Source organism: Lycium barbarum, chromosome 4, assembly GCF_019175385.1.
Source record: "Lycium barbarum isolate Lr01 chromosome 4, ASM1917538v2, whole genome shotgun sequence".
NCBI lineage: Eukaryota > Viridiplantae > Streptophyta > Magnoliopsida > Solanales > Solanaceae > Lycium > Lycium barbarum.
Window position 1 is genome coordinate 13972443 of NC_083340.1, and position 22028 is coordinate 13994470.

General features: G+C 31.6%; 1 protein-coding gene across 1 annotated transcript; it reads right to left on the bottom strand.

Moving 5' to 3' along the window:
* Nucleotides 1–2616: 2616 nt before the first annotated feature.
* On the bottom strand, nucleotides 2617–4205 carry LOC132635282 (AT-hook motif nuclear-localized protein 23-like). Its single transcript, XM_060351610.1, has one exon. It carries the CDS (start codon nucleotides 3861–3863, stop codon nucleotides 2982–2984), a length of 882 nt encoding a protein of 293 aa, XP_060207593.1. The 5' UTR covers nucleotides 3864–4205; the 3' UTR covers nucleotides 2617–2981.
* Between the last annotated feature and the right edge of the window lie 17823 nt (nucleotides 4206–22028).

Here is a 22028-nt window from a genome sequence, read left to right on the forward strand (position 1 = left end):
ATTTGAATTACAACAACATATCCAGTGAAATTTCACAAAGTAAGGTCTGGGAAGGGTAGAATGTACGCAGACCTTAGCGCTACTTTGGGAGGTAGAGAGGTTGTTTCCGGTAGAAAAATCCATTTGAATTACTGGATTCAAAATCTAGTACTGGACTCAAAAGCTAGTACTATTAATTCAACTTATTTAGTAATTTTTTTTAAGACATGTACATGATCTGAGCAAAATTAATGATTCGGATGAATCCATATGTTGTACACTAATTAAGTACACCCCTAATTCTACATATGGACGAATTTCATGCGTTCTCGGCATGCAAATATATTACAGCTTAGTATGTATATCTCCTTAAAGAGAAATAAATTAGAGAATCTAGCTTAATTAAAATAAAATAAAGCAGCTAGACCTTTCTATGTAATATGCTTCATAAAATAACTTGACTTTTTCAATTTCAAAACACATCCCACCACAGATCTGAACATAAGCACGACTAAAGAAGTTATTTAAAACTCTAAAGTACATATATTAAAGCATATTCGTGGAGCAATATTGTGCTTTTAGGAATCTCATCTCTGGTATTGAGAACATTTATATTTCATTAAATTAGTTAATTAGTGCAATAAGGATCTGGCCATTTTCCTTTAAATTAACGTCTTCACTTGTATTAGTACGTATTTTAAGTGGAAAGAATAAAGCAAAGTATAATTCGTGAGGTCTACTGTTTAGGGAAGATCTTCTTTATCAGGAAATGGATTAAGTTAATAATAGAATCATTCACTTTTATTAATAGTGATTATATTATACTGTATCTAATGGAATACCATGAGCAGATAATGAAATGGTTATGGTTAAGTGAACCATACGGTTGGCATAACATGAAAATAAAAATAACAATATCTATTGTACCATGATGTTCACAATGACTACTAACTAAACATCTACATGCACTCCACATAAAATAAGAAGCAAGATTGTTTAATTTGTAAAGTACAACTTAACAATCCATTTTGAGTGCTATATTATGATGGCAAAGTTCTTAGTTAAGGTAGGGGCATCATAAACTTACTCAATTCTAGCAAAACATGAAAAAGCTTTATATTAATGACTGAGCTTTTGAACAAAAATTCAGATGCTACAGAATTACTGGGAAAATATAGAAGTAAATTAGAATGGGAAATTGTATAGGCGGAATATCATCATTAACATGTCTAGTTCTTAATGACTTAGAAAGAACTTGAGATGTTTCTGACATGGGTACCATGATAAGATAGACAAGAAGAAACTGAAGTGCATCAATTATCAGAGATTCAAGTCAAACTGGCTTGCAGTTCCTTTTTTTCTTGATATATTATCTCATATCACTATGTCAGAAACCAAAGATTTGAAGCAGAAGGAAGGACCATTTGGAAGGACAAATTAAATGAGAATTTTAGTGTCATGACTCATGACAACTTGTTTAATTACTTGCTCTTTGAATGTTCATAGAAAACAAATGATCCTAAAATAAATTTTGTTGGAGAGTAATTCTATCTCTACTTCTCAGTCTGATTGGTCAAAGTCTCGTAATCGATCGTTCATTTCGGCTAGCAAAATCAGGATCAATAATAAAATAAAACACTAGACAGGAGTTTTCGTTAGCAAGAACAAGAATTATTACAAAAGGATAATGGCTAGAAGGATTTGAACAACATTATGGCATTACAATTTTCAAGGTTTATCTAAGGCTTAACTCAAGACTACACTACTAATCGTAGTTTTTTTTAGTATTGCTACTGCACATGACTTCGAGAGTCATGAAGATGATTATGACGCAATTATTAGAATATGTGAGCAGAACTATATAGGGAGATTAAGATATACTCCATTTATCACCGAGAACTTAATATAACAAGTTTAATAATGTGGTCTTCTAGTATAGTAGTATACTAGTATATAAAAACTTGATTAGTAAATACTAATGGTTATTGTACAGCCAAGGTTGCAACTTAATATATTGGAACAAACCAAACTTCATTGAGAACACATTCCAGAAATGGGATTAATTAAGAAATGGTATGAACAAAAAATCCTACTTCACAAGGTAATTTGGAAAAGACTGCTTTAATTTAAGTTGTGTTTTCGACCATATATAGGGAACTTGAAAAACCCAACATTTAACAAAGTGGTCTAAATTTTTCTTAAAATATTCTTTTTGGAGGTGAAAGAGGTGAGGAAGAGAGATCAATTGAGTGGTACATTTGAAAGACAGGTACTGAAAACATGTCACGCTCTTAGTTCAATTCAAATGCTAATTTTCAAAAAGATTTAAGTACTGAGGAGAGAAGCATTGTTTTCAGTAATGACCAGTTGGATCAAATTCCCAAAAATTAATTAGTAGATCAAGAAATTCAGCTCAAACATTAATGCAAGACATGTTACTACTAATAAAAACCCCAGAATACCTTTCATCCAACAACAAGAATCACAGTATATATATACTGTAGTAAAACTCTCGGCATATGAATTTCTTTTTATAAAAATGTTCTATCATCTAGGGTAGACAAATAGAAAAGCAACATAATAGAATAAAAATATATTGCTAAATACTTAGATAATTAAGAAAATAAAGGCATATAATTTAATCACTGAGCTAGCTAGCAGTATTATTATAACAACTACGCCGTTTTTTCCGTTGAGAAACAAAGGTGTTCAAAAGATTGAATTCTCAAACCATATATCTTTATAGAAAGTTTTCCATAAAGAACATTAACTAAGATGACCGATTTCAGAAATCATAGAAGTTACAAGACCCAAAAGTAACAAACAATACAACAAAAGACAAAAAGAAGTTCAATAATCTCTAGGACAAAGACGGTACACTAATTTAGCTGACCTTTATGATTCAAGAATTCCCCGTATTTCTTCATTGATCCAAATTACCTTCCATATCATATCAACAAGCTCAAATTCTAATTCCCCTTCATCATCTTCCAGATTAGTCATTAGATTCCAAAAGGAGGGCGAGGAGTTGGATTCCCCGCCCACCCATCAACAGAAGTAGATCCAGGATTTAAACAGTTAGGCATATTTAACGGCAGATTGAAGAACGGAAGCCCAGAAGATGGGTCCGGAAAAGGGTTATTGTTAACCCCACCACCACCACCACCACCGTCACCACCTCCACCGGAACCTTGCTGCTGAATCTGATTAACCCCATCATTAATATTAATATTATCATCCTCTAAAGGCAGCCTCTCATAAGCAACATTAGTAAAAGATGAAGCTATAACAATAACTGGACCAGCAGCCATCAACTCACCTACCACACTTCCTCCAACAACTTGTCCTTGTCCACCAGCCAAGAAAATTGTCAAACTTGTTGCTCCTGGTGGTGCTGGTGGTGGCAAAAATGAACCACTAAGTGACAATATCTCAAATCTCCCATTTAATGTAACGACCGATGAATTATTACCGGGTGTTGCCGGTTGCCTTATAGTCACATTAGTCACAATACCACTACCACTTAATATACAGATCCCACGCTGCCTTCTTCTAGCATAAGATGAAACACACTCAAAAACGTCACATCCATTTCCAATTTCAAGAATATGTGCTCTTAAAGTATTCGCACTTTCCCTAGTGATAATAACCGGTGGTTTCGGTTTATTCTTGGACCCTGGTGGACGACCCCTTGGTCTGCGACCAACAAGGTCGCCAGGTCCAGAATTTCCACCTAGATCAAGTTGGTGGTGTTCATTGGAAAACGGGTTTTTTGTATTTTCATCATCATTTTCAGGTTGTATTTGGAGGTTAAATTCAGGGTGGTGAAGTTGGTGAACGTAACGAGATGCACTACTTAAATCTAAACCAGCCATAATGACCATAACAATTTTTTTTTAAAAAAAAAAGGAGTACACAACAACAGGAGATTTGTGAGAAAAATATTGTAAAAAATTTATATGATTAAAAACTACTGTTTTTTTTTTTTTTTGGTTTTGTTTATTTAAGATGGAAGAAGTAGTGGGAGATGGGATAGATTTATAAAATATAAGGCTAAAAAAATAATATAGAAAGAGAAGAGTGAAAGTGGAACCCTAGATTTGAGAAAAGAAAGAGGTGCAGTGTTGGGGTTCGTGGTGGAGAATTTGGTTGAGTGCAGAGAAGGGAAGGGGAAGGGAGAAAGAAGGAAAGGGAGACAAAGGCTTGTTGAACAAACGCAGTCTTTCTTTCTCTCACCCTAAAAGTTTAAATATACGCATAAAAAATTATAGGGTTTAAAACTATATTATATTCTACTATAGTTGAAAAAAGAGTACTATGGTGGCGAAGCTTTACCTATACTTGTCGTTTACACTAGACTTTACTAATTTATCATGATTAGATGATAAATTAACGTTAGAATTTATATTAATTAACTGTAGTTTAGTAATAAGAGTGATATGATAATTATCTATTTGTCTAATGGGTGTAAACATCGAGTGCGTAAAAGCTTTTACTATAATACTACTTCTTCAGCAATTTACGTGGCAAAGTTTTAATAGACAAAAACATTTTTGAAAAATGAAGACTTTGGAACTTTTGATCATAAAATGGCAAATATAGTATTTGTGCTGTTATAAGATCTTTAAAACTTGTGAAACTTAAATATGTCTTCCAATCTTTATAGCTATAAATACTTCCTATTAAGAAGAAAATGAACAATATAAGTTATTAATATTTTAAAATTAGAAAACTTCTTTTATTTTTTTTAAGGAAGAAAGATTAGTTGGTAAATTAAACTTGCACCTAAGCGCGTTCGAAGAGACGGGGTTTGGCAATTGATTGCGTTCGAGGACAAGTGAATCCTTGACTTCTTTTTTTTATTTTTATTTTTATTAAAGTAATTTGTTTAAGATTATTACAAAACCTGAATCTAGTTTTTCATACATACCCACAATTTTAAGTTTAATTTAAGCCGAACTATTAGTAGACTTATAATCTCTCCCCCAAAACAAAATGATGGGTGTTAATCTTGAGGACATAGAACGCTGGTAATGGTGGAAAGATTATGGAAATTGCTTGTAATGTAATATAATATGTATACCAAAGAAGAAAAGAGCATAGTCGTGTAATATAAGAAAACAAATAAGTTATCCTAATTTCCTTAGCCTTGTTATTTCAAGTAACTTAAGAGATTGTGTGGTTTCTTCCTTTCTTGATGACTTAGTTCATGTTCTTTTTTCTTTTGGAGAATCTATCGAAGCGTTTTCTAGAGCTATATATATATAGAAGAAGATGGAAGTCTTAAATACTTAATCTTTTTTTTAATTGTAAGAGTAATGATTGAACCAGCTTGCACGTATGCTAATTATTTCATCGAATATCTATTATTAGTCACCGATACAAATAATTCTAAGAAAACTTCGATCTTTTATCTGAAATAATATCTTCATCATTTTGTCAAGTGCTCAAGAAAAAAACAAATCAAGAAAAATAAACCAAATCTTTACCAGAGGAACTCCACTCCGGCGGCTACCACACCCCAAAGAGGAAAAAGAGAAATTAGACGGTGGTGACAGTGAACAGTTGAATTTTTATAAAATTCATGCAAATAGATGAGATATACTTCCTCCGGCTCAAAAAGAGTGTCCACTTATCTATTTTCGCACCCCTTAAGAAAATACTAACTCTTCGATAAAAATAAGTAATTTGACTAAACTGCCCCTAATTAAATAGATATTTGGATTTGATTACATAACATTTAATTGGGGCAAATATGAAAAAGATAAGGTTAATTATTTCTTCATTTGATAAGTAGACACTCTTTCTGATTAAAAAAAAAAAGTTAAGTAGACACTCTTTTTGATGCGGAGGAAGTATTTTTTAAGAAGTCTAAGATTTGGAAATTTAAAGCAAGTTGGATTAAAGGCGCGTGAGTGGGTCTTTGTTTTCCTGTTAATGGAGTACCAGTTAAATGAATTGAGTAACAAAACAAAATAATGAGACATTTATTTTAGTGGTACATGAAACCTCCTAGATTAGTTATTAGTATATTTGTGGTTAGGGTTTAACAAGAGCTTAATCATGGTTAAGGGGAACAAAGTTGACCAGATTTAGATGCAAAGCTGACAGAAACGTGAGATGGGGGAAAATGGGTGGGACCTTATTTTGATTAAACAATTAATTAAAATAATATTGTTATAAATGCATTATATTGTTGATGTGTCCTTGCAATCCAATAGGCAAGTAGCTCAGGTCGCTTATAAGATTCTGAAAAGCCTCCCAATAATTTTTTCCTTCTATAAATATAAAGTTAATTTAATTAATTTGTACATCAATTCAAAGAATAATAAAATCGCTCTCTCCCAGCCTCTTTTGCTATATCTTTTGTTGTCGTATACTTTTATTATTATTATTGTTATTGTTGTTTTTGTTATTTTAAAACAAATTTGTTTAAATTAATTTAAATAAATTTTATACTAGAAAAAAGATTAATGGATGGGGAAGCAAAAGGGCAAGTGGGAGATGGTGCAGCGGCTGGTGGGTTCTACTTTTGTCCTTATCCCACCACCCTGACCGGCTATCTTTCTTAATTTTGGCACTTAATTAATTTTAATCACCAATCATTTAACCCCAATCTTATGCCTTGTTTGATTGTCCCAAATTAAAATTTTCAACCCCATACTTTTGTGTTCAACGAACACACACCATTTGTTTTTTGAGCTTTTAGTGTAATTCGTGCAAAAAGTGGATAATATACTTTTTTACAGAAATATAATACAGTTACAAGTTATCCAACAAATTTTAAAAATTAAAAGGCATTCATCTTAATTTATTTTAAATTGGTCTTCTGTTAAATAGAAATATATACATGTTTCTCTGGATAGGCGTAAAAGAAGTATATTTAATTACTACAGATTGAAAGCTAGCTATTGTTTTTTTCAAATGTCAGTTTATTATTCCTAAATTCAATATATAATTTGATTCTTGTACTCATGAGGTCTTTTCTTTAATTTTCTTCATGAGTTATTTTCTTTAATTTTCTTCTATAATTAATTATAATGGTATGCCAATTTTTTAATTGATCAAATAATTGCATAACGATAACTTCTCAGAATTTGGAGTGATAAGGTGAATAACATCTTATCTTACGCAAAGATATGCCATCATTGTCCCATTCGCTGGGTTTAAGTTGGCCTAAAATAGCTACCACTAAATTAAATTTTTAAATCAGTGTTAGATTTATTTACACAATATTTGTTTTCTATGGTTCGACTTCTATGATTTTGATCTTGACACTTGAAGTAGAATAATGCAGTAATTATTAAATTTCTCACACACTTTAGTTTCTTATTTAATCAATTAAATCCCCATGATCGGTCTTCTACTTATATATAAAATACCTTACAGGGAAATGAAAGAAAACTAAAACGTTTAGAGTCCGGAGCCAAAATAGCTTATTTTTGCAGCCATTAGACTAAAATAGACTGTTTTTTTTTATACCACAATGGGTATTTCGTTTGTTATCCAACGAAATACCCACACAACGCACTGTTCATAGCCGGAATTTTTTGTTGCATTTCGCTACACTTGTAGCGAAATGCAATAATTTTTTTTTTGTGCATTTCGTGAGTTAATCAACGAAATGCAACAATTTTTTTTTTTTGTATTTCGTGAATTAATCAACAAATATGAACGAAACTGATTTTTTTTTTTTGTGCATTTCGTGAGTTAATCAACGAAATGCAACAATTTTTTTATTTTTTTTTTGCATTTCGTGAATAAAAAAACGAAATAGGAATTTTTTTTTTTGCATTTCGTGTATTAAAAAACAAAATAGGATAATTTTTTTTTTAATTTCGTTCATATAAAAACGAAATTGGAATATATATATATATATATTTATTTATTTTTGCATTTCGTTGGTATATCTACGAAATAGTAAAAAAAAATTGTATTTCGTTTATTAAAAAATGAAATATGAAAATATTTGTTTTTGTATTTTTGTATTTCGTTTATATAAAAAAAATAGGAAAATAATTTTATTTTCATTTCGTTTATATAAAAACGAAATAGGAATACATACATATATATATAATTTTATTTTCATTTCGTTTATATAAAAACGAAATAGGAATACATACATATATATATATATATATATATATATGTATGTATTCCTATTTCGTTTTTATATAAACGAAATGAAAATAAAATTATTTTCCTATTTTTTTTATATAAACGAAATACAAAAATACAAAAAACATTATTTTCATATTTTGTTTTTAGATGAACGAAATAAAAAAAAATCTTATTTCTTTTTTTAATAAACAAAAAAAAATAGTTGTAAAGTCAAGACATAACTTTATTTTGAATATAAATATAATTCTAAAAAATATAGGGAGAAAAACTAGTTGTAAAATCGTCAAACTTTAGATGGTCATAACTTTGCGCTCGGACGTCCGTTTTACGCGTTTTTTTTTTTGAACTTGCATATTTTTTCGAGATCTATGCGGATGGCCAAGCCGATTTTTAAAAAAATAACTTTTATCCCATTCAATTTCAATTTTTCCCCAAATTGGGGTAAAATTTTCAGTTTTATTTACTTATAAGATGATGATATGCAATAGATTTCAACGTAAAAATCTCGGGGTAATGTAGCTGTGAATGTCAATTTCATTTCTGCGGTTTCAATTTTTGAAAATAAAGCTGACTAATTTTCTCGACATATAAAGTTGACTAAAATAACCTTATAGTCAAACACTAAGTTTTTTCAAACAAAACTTACTTCGGCCACCTTTTCAACACCTAAAATGACGATCTGAACGTCTACGTATCCTTGATGTATTGGGCCTACATTATTGTACGCAGAAAAAAATATCAGGTTCTATATAAAATATTGACGTTTCGGAGTCTTGACACACGACTAATGATTGATCAAAGTATGGAGAAAACACTAAGTGTTGTAAAAAATAAAGTTGGCCAACTTTTTTTTTTTTTGGTACTGTTTCTATAACGCAGTATTTTACTGCGTTATAGAAAAAAAAATTGATACTGTTTTACTGCGTTATAGAAAAAAAAATTCATATTTCAAATAAAATAAAAGAAATAAAATATATATATATGTGTGTGTGTGTGTGTGTGTATGTATGTATTCCTATTTCGTTGGTATATAAACGAAAAAAATAATTATTTTCCTATTTCGTTTTTATATAAATGAAATACAAAATATATATATATATATATATATATATATATATATATATATATATATATATATATATATTTATCCTATTTCATTGGTATATATATATATATATATATATATATATATATATATATATATATGTATGTATTCCTATTTCGTTTTTATATAAACGAAATGAAAATAAAATTATTTTCCTATTTTTTTATATAAACGAAATACAAAAAAAAATATTTTCATATTTAATTTTTTAAATAAACGAAATACAAAAAAAAAATACTATTTCGTAGATATACCAACGAAATGCAAATATATATATATATATATATATATATATATATATATATTTTTCCAATTTCGTTTTTATATGAAAAAATTAAAAAAAAAATTATCCTATTTCATTTTTTAATACACGAAATGCAAAAAAAAAAATTATAATTTCCTATTTCGTTTTTTTATTCACGAAATGCAAAAAAAAAAAAAAAAATTGTTGCATTTCGTTGATTAACTCACGAAATGCACCAAAAAAAAATCAGTTTCGTTCATATTTGTTGATTAATTCACGAAATACAAAAAAAAAAAATGTTGCATTTCGTTGATTAACTCACGAAATGCACAAAAAAAAAATTGTTGCATTTCGCTACAAGTGTAGCAAAATGCAACAAAAAATTCCGGCTATTAACAGTGTGTTGTGTGGGTATTTCGTTGGATAACCAACGAAATACCCATTGTGGTATAAAAAAAAAAACAGCCTATTTTGGTCTAATGACTGCAAAAATAAGTCATTTTGGCTCCGAACTCATAAAGCTCCGGACTCAAAAGGTTTATGGGAGCATGGCACGTTATTGTAACTATATTTTGCATCAATTAGATGTAAGATTTGACTTTTGAGTTAGATCAAATGTCTTCTTATGTACATTACTATTACCTACCGTAGTACCGTGTAAAGAAAAAATTGAGTAAATAGAAGTAGACTTTCAATCAACTTAAATTCTTAAATGAGATCATATTTTCTTGTGCATGGTACCAAAGTAAGTAGAGGTCCTACATTGAATCTCATTTCCCACTCATTATAAAAATAAAAAATATATAAAAAAAAATCCTTTGTACTTTTAGATAAACTTAAATTTTTAGAGGAAATTAATAATCACATATTTCTAACACACCGGATCTTGCCAAAACAATTTTAGAAAAGGGAAAAGGAAAACTTGTAAGCACATTGCAGTGTTGGAGTGTAAGTGGACTGAATGTTTTCTTGTTTGAGGCTTAGGTCTAAAGTTGAATATGAACAGCTAGCCATATGAACCCATGATGGAAGAAAAAAGGTTGTCGTACATTATAGGAGGCAAACTTAGGTTTCATGTACGGGTAGCAATCAACAGTGTCCCAAACGTTTCTTCATTTGCAAGGTTTTCTTCCAGCTCTTTCCCCATTTACTCTGCTTTTCTGATTAAAATAGTAAGGCCTGATGGGTTGGCCAGTTTAAATTTACAACTTTATACTTCATGTTAGCAAAGACTATTTCTCAAATTAAATTGCTGAGAATCTTTCTAAGCATATGATCAACGGTTTAATACTACGCAAGAGATCCTTCCGTTTTAACTAGATTTCGAATTCAAACCCCGAGAATAAAAAATCTTCTGATAGGGTGCGCTTCCTTTTTTAATTAGCCCTATGCACGTGAATTTTGAATTAATCGGATCAATGAATATCGAATATTAGTATACATAAAAAATCCGTCAAGGTATTTGCTTTGGTAATTGTTACTATGAAACAATCATCTCCAAAACTATAGCAAAGGTAGTAAATCGGCTCACCCGTAGACGGGCAAAGGTACTAAGCCGGGCTCCACGCCATCACTTTGCTATCTTTATACTTATCTCGCTGAATCATTGATTCAGATACCAATTGTTAGGCTACATCATGCCAAAAATACTTTCGACATTATGTGATAAAAGTATCACTACACCTTATATAAGTATATAGCCATCACTTCGCTATCTTTATACTTGTCTCGCTGAATCATTGATTCGAATACCAATTGTTAGGCTAAATTATGCCAAAAATACTTTTGACATTATGTGATAAAAGTATCACTACACCTTATATATGTGTATAGCTTGAATTTTATTCTTTTTTATCACCAATGTATAACATTCTTCGTACACCCTATAAATTGGTACCACGGAACAATCTTAATTAGCTAGGTAGGGGGCGCTCTAGTAAAGTAAAAGTTTTGATCATGAAAATTTGCAAATAATAAGTTAGTATTGTTGAAGTGTGTGATCATCTCATCTAAAAACTTAAACTGTTAGAGAAAACACATTTCTATTTACTTAATTATATTCCTAACGCTCCCCCCAAACTTCGGGCCTTATTTCCTTTTTCATGGACCAAATACGTAGAATTTGTTTTTTTAATAATAGGTGATGGTAAAATTTTATCCCAATACCTTGCCTCTCTGCTTCTTTGGCTATCGTATTTAAAAAGCTTCCAACAAGAGTGTTGACCATTCTTACGTAAAGAAATTAATTGAGGTTTCCGATTCATTGATATTGCCGTATTGATCCTTTGACAATTACAAAAACAATACACGAAAGATAGTTTGTTTCTAGGTCCACCTGTCCATGAATTATGACTGCCCATGGTCCTCCATTCCGACGCAAATACTACTGTTTCTCTCTCTCTTTCTTACTCATTTTGTTTTTATAATTGAAGTCAAACATGCCCAAATATTCCATGGTTTGACACATTCCAAGACCTTGATAGAATAGAAGGAATGGTTAGAATTATTGACGAACAAGAGCTGCACATCTAGTCATCTGGCCGGCTCCTTTTTGTATACTACTATGATAATATAAAGATATACAATGCATGGTGTTGTCATATATAATGCTGCGAACGGCTATTTGTGCAATTTGATAAGCAGCCAATTAGTTGTCGGTCTATGAATGTATGAAGATTAATCAGATAAGCTTGTTCTTCAACCACGTCATAGATACCAGACAAGTTGTAGGTCTATCATGAATGTACAAGTTTATTTTATTTCACACACACACGCTCATATATATGTGTGTGTGAGGTTATACATTATTGGCGTCTCAACAATTAAGCCATTGGACAAATTGAAATCCATTTATAGGTGAGAATTCAAAAACGTGTTGAAGAAAAATTCTAAAGTAGGAAAATTTCTATATATTTGGTGATGATTGGATTAGAAAATGAATTAGTGATCTTCCTAGCAGCCAATAGACAAGCTTCATCTTACACTATTAATTCACTGACCTTCTGAATAATCTAACTCTGTTTTGGTCCTTCATTATGAAATGGATAATCCAAGATTCCACATTCTATAATTTATTCAATCTATGAATTCCATTCAAAGTGGAGACTTCTGAATTAAGAGTTATATCCAATTAAAATGCAAAATCAAGGTCGTAGATTAAGCATTGAAAGGCAAAAAGCTAAGGGAAGTCTTAAAGAACCTAAAAAAATATGGTGGGATATATAAAGTTTTCCACTCTTAGTCGAGACCGATTCTATTTTTAACGAGTCTTGTGTGTGAATTTAAATTACTTGAAATTCCTGAACGAATACCGAAAAAAAAAAAAAAGAGTTTAATGGACTGATAGAGTCAGGTACACATTTTCTTTTTTATTGTTGTTTGAAATAGGCAATTGTTTTTCAGAGGAAGAAGATTTGAGACACAGAATCAAAAATGTCAAATCGAATACTGAACCCCACCTCACGTAAACTCAACTATGTAGCGGGTTTTGAAAAACTTTCTGCTGCTTTGTCTTATCTTTTCTCCTACTATCACTTTGTCTTATCCATCATCAATTTCTCCACTCTCTTTTTGACTTTTCTCTTCGGTTTTGCAAAAGGACAAATCAAGATTTCTTATCATAATAGAAGAAGAAAAACTAGTGATACTTTATTAAAAATATTACAACATTTGGTGCCTACATCAACCAAATAAATACATGAAATTTCTTATTTTTAATTAGTTTCGCACGGTGTTTAATACTCGCTTTGGGTCAATTCAATTGTATTGATAGTATAATCGTTCTCTATCAAAGGCGACTTCAGCAGCACTAACAGCAACAGACCAAGTGTATTCCCATAAGCGGGATCAAGGGAGAGTAGGATGTACGCAGACTTACTCCTACTTTTGTGGGGTAGGAAGGTTATTTTCGATAGACTCTAGGCTCGAGAGAAAAAAGGAATTGAAACATGATATCCAGAAAAAAATAGCAACAAAATAGGAAGATAAAAAGGCAAAAGAAGAATCTATAGTAGTACACCTCGAAGAAAATAATCTATGTGATTACTAACTAATACTATTAATAAGAAAAATACTTAGCTATCACTAACCTCCTCTCCTAATTCTCGACTTTCACACTTTCATATCTAGGATTCCAATTGGAGCTGATCAAAGATAAAAAGTTACTTGCCACTATATTACAAACTTTGGTTGTATGTTTTTATATAATAACAACACAATATGTTCTGCTCCGTAAATTAATGTAATTTGATGTAAAGAAATTATTACACCTGCAGCTCAAAACAAATTAATGTAATAAGTTATTAAACCCTGCTCATAACAAATTAATGTAATCTGATGTAATAAATTATTACACCCTGCTCCAGACTTCCTATTAACAATATTTTATTCGTTGTGATTAGAATTTTACATGTTCGATGTAATTGAGTTTTGTTTTAGGAACATTTCTTATTTGGCTTAAAGTAATTAAGAATGATAGCTAGGAACTTAGTGCAGCCAATTGATCCAGTCTAACGAGGTTTCATATACTCTTAATTAAATATAATTACAGACCAATTACATCATAATTTTATCTAATCTCTCGTACATTACTTACCTCTATCGTTATGTCATTGAGATATTGATAGGTATTCTAGGAGAAATTTATTATCATTAACTCTGGCTTAATAGTTCCAACATTATAGGTGGTACCTTAATTTTCTCCGGTACTTCATAAATTGAATTCTGCTATTTATCTGTAAATTTAAAGATTGTAGTATTAGATTAACTAAAAAAATAAGAGCTAGTAATCTGTTATCTTCTTCCCCTGATCTTAAAAAAAATACACAAAACTAAAATATGTTTTAGACATAAAGTAGATGAACGAAGAAATGGCTAATGAAATATAAGTTTGAATAGAAAATGTTAGTTTTTAAGAGAAGGGATATGCCATGGCCTTTAGTTAACAAGTTTCTCTCCACCAGCATGGGTTTTGGTTAGACGATTGGTCTCAGGTTCGACCCCAGGGATGAACAGTATTTTGTTGGAGCGCCGACACCAAAAATGTCCCTGCAATGCGCGATTCAAATTTAGTCGTGATTCAATGCAGATATTGAACATCGGGTGAAAATTAAAAAGACCAAGTTTCTCCCCAAAACTTATTTCGTCTCATTTCATCCTTCAACAAATTGTTTTTAAACAAACGCCAATAAAATTTATTTTGCAATTTTTCACCTTTAAAATAGTTATTCGATTTTCGTAAAAACTAAAAAAAAAAAATCTCAATTTTTGGTTGAAAAAATTTAAATTGCTTTTTCTAAAAAGTTGAATTATTTTTATCTAATAATTGAGACAAATACAAAGGGTGCACGTGGGATGGCCTGCGTGTCTGCCACGAGGCTTCTTCATTTTGGGTCAAAACCTTTTCTTGAGCCCTTAAAACTCGGGGGGTACAATTTCCGCCTACCCCCACTACATCGTTCACTCTCTCTCGACGCGCGTAACGCTCACACACATATATATAAGTTGTTAGAATGTTCTTTACATAATTTTTTTTTTTTTTTTTGATCTCTTTGTTTGAGACGTTCCTAGCTTGGCCATGCAGTGAGTGGAGGAAAATAAAAGAAAAATATAACAAAGCACGACAGTATGCGATGAGTTTCACGAACAATAAAATGTATAACGAAGACCTGCATGCAATGATATGCATGTGCAATAGAAACACGAGTTTCAATATTTTATACTTTGGATTTCAGGTGTAATTACTATGCTGCATACTATTTTTATGGTTAAATTTTGATATAAAACAATACTACAACTGATAACTAGCAGTAATATTTTTCGTTAGTAGCTTTCATGAAGCTATATTTGTTTGTTTATATTACATCAAACACTTATTCTTTCTATTTTCGATTTCACATGTACATAAGTTATGTGACATCGTTAATTGCTCACGAGTCACAATAGTATCTGCATATCCTTTATATATACTCCCTCCATCCCAAAAAGATTGTCTTAGTTTGACTTGGTACAAAGTTTAAGAAATAAAGAAAGACTTTTGAAATGTGTGATAAAAAACAAGTCTTAGATATTTGTGTGACTATAAATTCATCTCATAAAGTTAAATTATTTCTAAATATAGAAATGTGCCAATTTTTTGGGGAAAAACTAGTAAGGAAAGCAAGACAATCTTTTTGAGACGGAGGGAGTATAATTTATAATTTAGAGGACTATCTTGTAAATTTGCTTTTAAAACCTTCTTGGACATTCTCAAAGAAATGGAATTTATATAATATATACAATATGTACTTTAACCTACTAAAAGTTGTTTAAAATCTTACGGAAAATACTTGATCACGAACCTTGTCAGAAAATACTTGATCACGAACATTGTACTGAATTCTTGAAAGCTTGAGGCATGTCAATTAAGACACTGACTTAAGAATATTTCACCTGGTATGAGTGTGTCTCTCAGGATTCAACAAGCTCTTCTAGTATAAAACTAGGAGCCAAAATCTAACAAAGATTTAATATAACGAAAACCATCATAAACAAAATGTAGAAGATAGATGGAAGAAATTCTATTCATCACTAGTCCTCCTCAAAGCAAAATAATTGAGATTATATAGAGGTAGGAGGATAACCAACCAAAATAGAAAAAACAGACTCCTCAACGTCCATTTCTTTAAGGTATAGTAAAGTCCATTCAATGCATAGTAAAATGATCAGTAAACATTAATCCAAAAGACCAAGTCAAATGGTCCGCTAAGAAACGTTAGAATATTAGTACAAAATTATTAACATATTAAAGAGTCATTAAATTAATATTAAAATAGTGAATTTAGATATTAATAAAAGTATTTCTTTTTGAGATATTCAAATCATTTTTTCAACAAAAGTACAGGGTCATTATTAACTGGAACTTTTTGAATTGTTTTATATAACAAACAAAATAAGATACCGAAGCTTCAGGGAATGCTTATTATTTAAAGTTAGTTGTGGTGTTTGATTTTCAAGAAAAAGTTGAAGAAGAAAATGGTATTCACCCAATTAATATATATAGAAATTTGTATTATATATTAATTGATTTACTATAAATTAAATACTGCGAGTAATTTTCTCTTAGAAAAACGCCAAGGTTATGTAAAAAGGGTGCAAAAGAAAAAAGTCAAGCGAGAAAGAATTTTAGACATATCCTTCTTGATAATGGCTAATAAATACTTCAATTTGCAAATCAAACAAACTTGAAAAGAAACAGAAGAAGAAATAATCAAATAAAGTAGGGCCACCAAATGTTTGAGGGCCCTTGACTTTCTTTAAGATTAGACTCTTTCTTGATTGATTTTTTCATTTTTGAATTCCCCCACCAACTCCCTCCATTCCTTCACGTCTCCATCGCATCAACTAATCAAGGTATATACAGAGAGAAAAAACGCCAAATATTCATAGAAAAGTTTCCGTTTAAAAATATGGTAATTGGATAGCAATTCATACTGCTTAAATTATAACCATCTCCACAAGAAAACATACCATGATTGAAGGATGGTTTTTGATGGTCAAGACTCAACAGTGAGTAACTTTTCCTTTTGGTTTGAATATCTCCAGCTTATTTTATAGCATAACATAAATGAAAACAATAAAAAATTCTTGTTAAAACAAGCCATAGAATAGTTAAAAGATATTTCAAGAGTATCAAGCAAAGTTGCGTTGCATTTTATATATAAAGATATAATATAAATTAGAGGCTAATCTATCATGTAGCATTATAGTTTCACGTGAATTCAATAGTTAGCTTTTGTTCAAACCCCGTAAATATTGTATTAAGAAATTCATCAAAATATTATTATAAATATTTAACTATAAACCAAATTATTATTATATGTTAATTAACATGAGATTGCTAACCAATAAACTTCAAATTATGGAATCAGTTTTAATTTTATGGGTTCAACCTTTAAGCTTCTTAGCATTAAAATTATTATATTCTTAAAGTTATGGGTTCATGGTTGTCATTTGTTGCAATTTTAGTGAATGTTTACATATAAATTTATGCTCAGCATCGATGAAGCTGAGTGTGTGTGTGTGATGAACACCAAGGATATGCAAATTGTGTGAGTGTCTTAAGTACTGCTACTTCCAGAAATAGCGTTCACTGACCACTTTTCAGTCTTATTTTTCAGCCATTATTTTGGAACTTTAAATTATCTAATCTTCATTATCAGTGGCGGACGTAGATAGAGCCGAGGGAGTTCATCCGAACCCCCTTCGGCGAAAAATTACACTGTATATATAAGGTGAAAATTATTTTTTATGTATATATAGTAAACGTTGAACCCCCTTAACTTCTTCATTTATGACTTCTTTATATTTTTAAACCCCCTTGACATAAATCCTGGCTCCGCCACTGTTCATTATATTATCCTAGCATTTCCTTAGTGCATTTTGAAACTCCAAGAAAATTATCACTACTTTAACGTGGTTATTTGTGGAATTTTTTCAGTGTTGCCTAGTGCTGCTATTTAACAGGGACAAGTTGCCCTTACTTCACGGGCTCAAGGTCGCATTCAGACACTATTCCCGGCCCCAGATTCTGATAAGTACTTCCTTTCATCTCTTGTTGATTCTTCTGAACATAAATTCTTTTTACATGCATGTTTTTGAACATAAGTTCTTTTAAAAGGAGCAAGGGAACACTTATTTTGATAATATCATATTTTTGGTAATCCCTCTTGTGTTTGCCGTTGATGCACTATGGAGCGTGGACGGACAGATAATTTAGAAATTATGCTTGTTAGGAAAGTATATATCGGCTAGTAACAGCAACCTGGTTACTGCTCCAAATAGTGACAGAGCCAGAATTCATACTAAGGGGTGTCAAAAATATAGATATGTCGCGACCCAAGTTCGCACAACCTTAGGGAAGTTTTGTAACCCCTTAACCGCTGCGCTAAGTCTTCAGTTTGTGTCAAGGGGTGTTAACACTGGTATACATATCTATAAAATCAAATTTTCACCTATCTATACAATGTAATTTTCCGGTGAAGGGTGTCGCTTGACATCCCTCGGGCAATGGTAGCTCCGCCTCTAGCTCCAAACATTAACACTACATCGGTCCGAACCCCGTAGTTTGTTATGATGCATAATTATTTATAGTATTCTGTCCTTTTAATCGAAAAAATAATTTTCTTTCATGAACCATGTGGTATTATCCAACACATCTTTTGATCCCTACTTCCTTCGTCTCAAATTATTTGGCGTTTTTTAATTTTACACGCCTCTTAAGAAATATTAATTAGGTGGGTATTTGACTAACTTCCCTTATTTATTCTTAAGTAATAATCTCTCTTCATTAAATGTTTACTCTATTTATGTGTCATCTCCATTAATGACAAAATTCTACTAAGGGTAAAATGAGAGAAAAATATTTAATTGTGTCTTGAACTTCTAAAAAGACAAATAATTTGAGATAGCTATTTTTACTAAACACGACAAAGAATTTGAGACGGAGGGAGTAATTAAGTACTTCCTCCCGTCCATTTTAGTTGTTGTGCTTACTAAAAAATAACTGGTCCAAAATAAGTATCATTTTAGAAATATCAAATAAAATTAATTACTGTATTAATTTCCACCTTTAGCCTTACTCAATAAATCTGGATAGAGATTAGAGGGTGGTGAAAAAAAGAATAGTATTAAATTGAGATTAAAGGTAATAAGAATAATTTAGTCAAACTATTCTTTTAGTTAATATTTTGTAATAAACTGACTCTTTTGGCGGACAGAAGAAATTAGGAAAAAAGAAAAGAGATGCCAAGGATAAGTAATGAATTTCCACGATGTGTGTGCCAAAAATATAAACAAGTGTGCTGAATTTGGTCTCCTTCAATTAGATACCAACCTCAGCTTTCTTCAAATACATAGGGCAGATAAAGTTAGGTGAAATACTTCTGTCCTGCCAATAAACTAATAGCCTTCGTTTAACATATTAGAAATCCAATTTGACTTTTCACGAGAAAAAAATAAAAAGATTCCATAAAATAAAGGCATTATTTAAGAAGAAAAGCTCATGAAAAGCACTATGTGGATGGACTTAAATTTTATACACAATTATGCAATTTAAAGACTATAAAAATTGTCTAGTTCCTTTTGAAGTGCTTTTACTATCACTACTAAAAAAACTCCCGATACACCAGTGTGGATGGCCTCTACCAGTGGGAAATTTACAACCTCTTCAGCTTGGGAGATTAATAGACAAAGACAAGATCTTGATCCTTTCTTCAACAGGATATATGACACAAACATATCCCTTTCAAAATGTCCTTCCTAGTATGGAAAATGCTGAAAAATAAGCCACCTTTTGAGAATATGATTAGCAAGTTTGGAAATGATGCGAACACTAAATGTTGTTGTTGTCTAGTAGCCAAGGATGAAACAATTCACCACACATTTTTGGATGGAGAGCTTGCAAAGAAAGTATGGAATTTCTTTGGAATTCCTCTAGGAATTCCCTGGGAAGGTGGCACTATTTAGGACCATGATGACAAAGTGGTGGTCTATTAAGGTATCTAACAGGTTGCACAAGGATATTCTTCAAGTTATCCCCATCTGTATTTTCTGGGAGATATGGAAGGCCAGGTGCTCCAACAGATATGGCAAAGCAAAAATTTGAGAGGCAAGAATTATTCATCAAGTTAGCTACCACATTAGATGGATAGTTTCTAAGACTAATTCCCATATTATTTGGCATTGCCCTTGGCAGAAGCAGATTATGAATTCCTCTCATAAAATTGAATGCTTGATAGTGGGAACTGGCACTTTTGTAACCCAATTTTTATTTTTTGAACCAAACTAACCTGTTAAAAAAAAAAAAAAAAAAAAACCAAACTATTCTTCACACACATATTCTGTGCGTGAAACCCCTTTCACCCCCGACCTCAACCTTTATTCTTTGGAAATCAAACTCAAAATTAAGGTTTTTGTCGTACTTTGACCGAAGATTAGTCACGCAAAACACCAGAATATAAATATTTTATATAGAACTTAATATTTTTTTTAGTGTACAATATATAATATCGGCTCATTACATCAAGTATACATATACATTTGGATCGTCGTTTTAGGGGTTGTAAAGTGCTCCGAAGTACGTTTGAAAACTTGTTATATTTAGGTTTAAGTGTCATATTTTATAGGGTTTTGATTAATCTCTTTTGTTTTACTCCCAAAGCTATGAAAGTACTTTTTTGGGTTCAAGAAAGATAGAAAAGAAAAAATTACTCTGCTTTGTGTTAGGTTTTTTTTCTTTTATGTTTTTTTTTTATTTTGTTATTGTATTGAGTAATTCACACCTTTTGAAAGTGCAAAAATAAATATAATATTTAAAAATAATTCATCCAATACGAGAGGTTCATAATAATTGAAAAATATTTCATTCCATTAGCAACGAAATACATCATTAAATTACAATAGACTTAAAAAAAAATCAAGTTCTAGACACTCTTCTACTTCCAGATGTGCTGCCACCACGGGAGTTTTGCCCACATGAACGCTTATCATGCCTAAATTACTTACATGTCGAGCACTTGCGAGAGTAAGTCTTTTCGCTAACATCCATTTGATTGTGATAACGGGTTAGCTTGTTTTTTCTCAATTTACGGATAAAGTTCTTGTTCGCAATCGAAGAAAACGGCGCAGCTGGCCAATAAGCTTGATCACCAAGGGGACGGAAGTGGCCAGAATATGCTTTAAGGTATTTTATGACCTTATATTCCTCCGCCACATAATCAGTTACATTTCTGGCCATTTTCTCAAAGCACTTGACTGCATGAGAACATGGCATGTGGTACGTTTGCCACTTACCACAAGTGCATGATTTTGTACGCTCAGCAACGATATGTTTGTTTCCTCCTTTGTCCTCGCAATAACCCGTTCTAACTTTATACACTCGTTGAGCGACGTCATACTCGGTCATTTGGTGACCCTTTGCCTTTCTTCTATGGTGCTCCATCTTTTTGTAGGGCTTTGGCATCCATGTTACGTTCTCGGCTAATATATCTCTGGCCTGCCTTGTCCTATCCGTAAATCGCTCCACGACCTGCTTGAAAGTTAGTCTTACCATTGCAGTGACAGGTAGTCCTCGAGTAGATTTGAGGAGTCCATTGAAAGACTCCGAGCCGTTCGTTGTGAGCATGCCCCATCTCCTTCCTCCATCAGCATAAAGCGTCCATTTTTCAACTTCTAATTTCATCAACCAAACATATGCCTCTTCACTCACTTCCCTTTGCAGCTCCATTTTTGCAGCCCATTTTCCTTGTTGATGCTGCATTGCAGCCTCCCACATCAATTTGTTTACAATGCCATTTCCAAACTTTGTTTTCAAATTAGCCTTTAAGTGCCTTAAACAATATCAATGGTAAGCATGTGGAGGCCACCCTTCCAGAGTACGCATATTGTGCAATATGCCTTTATGACGATCCGATAGGACACATATGCCCTGACGACCCTTAATAACATGAGTTTGTAGATGAGTCAAGAACATACCTCATGTCTTGTTGCTCTCGTTGGCGGCAATTGCGAAAGCAAGAGGGAATATTGACCCATTGGCATCCA

Bases quoted from the DNA above. Each gene is read 5' to 3' on its own strand.
- LOC132635282 (XM_060351610.1), bottom strand. From the start codon at position 3,863: ATGGTCATTATGGCTGGTTTAGATTTAAGTAGTGCATCTCGTTACGTT.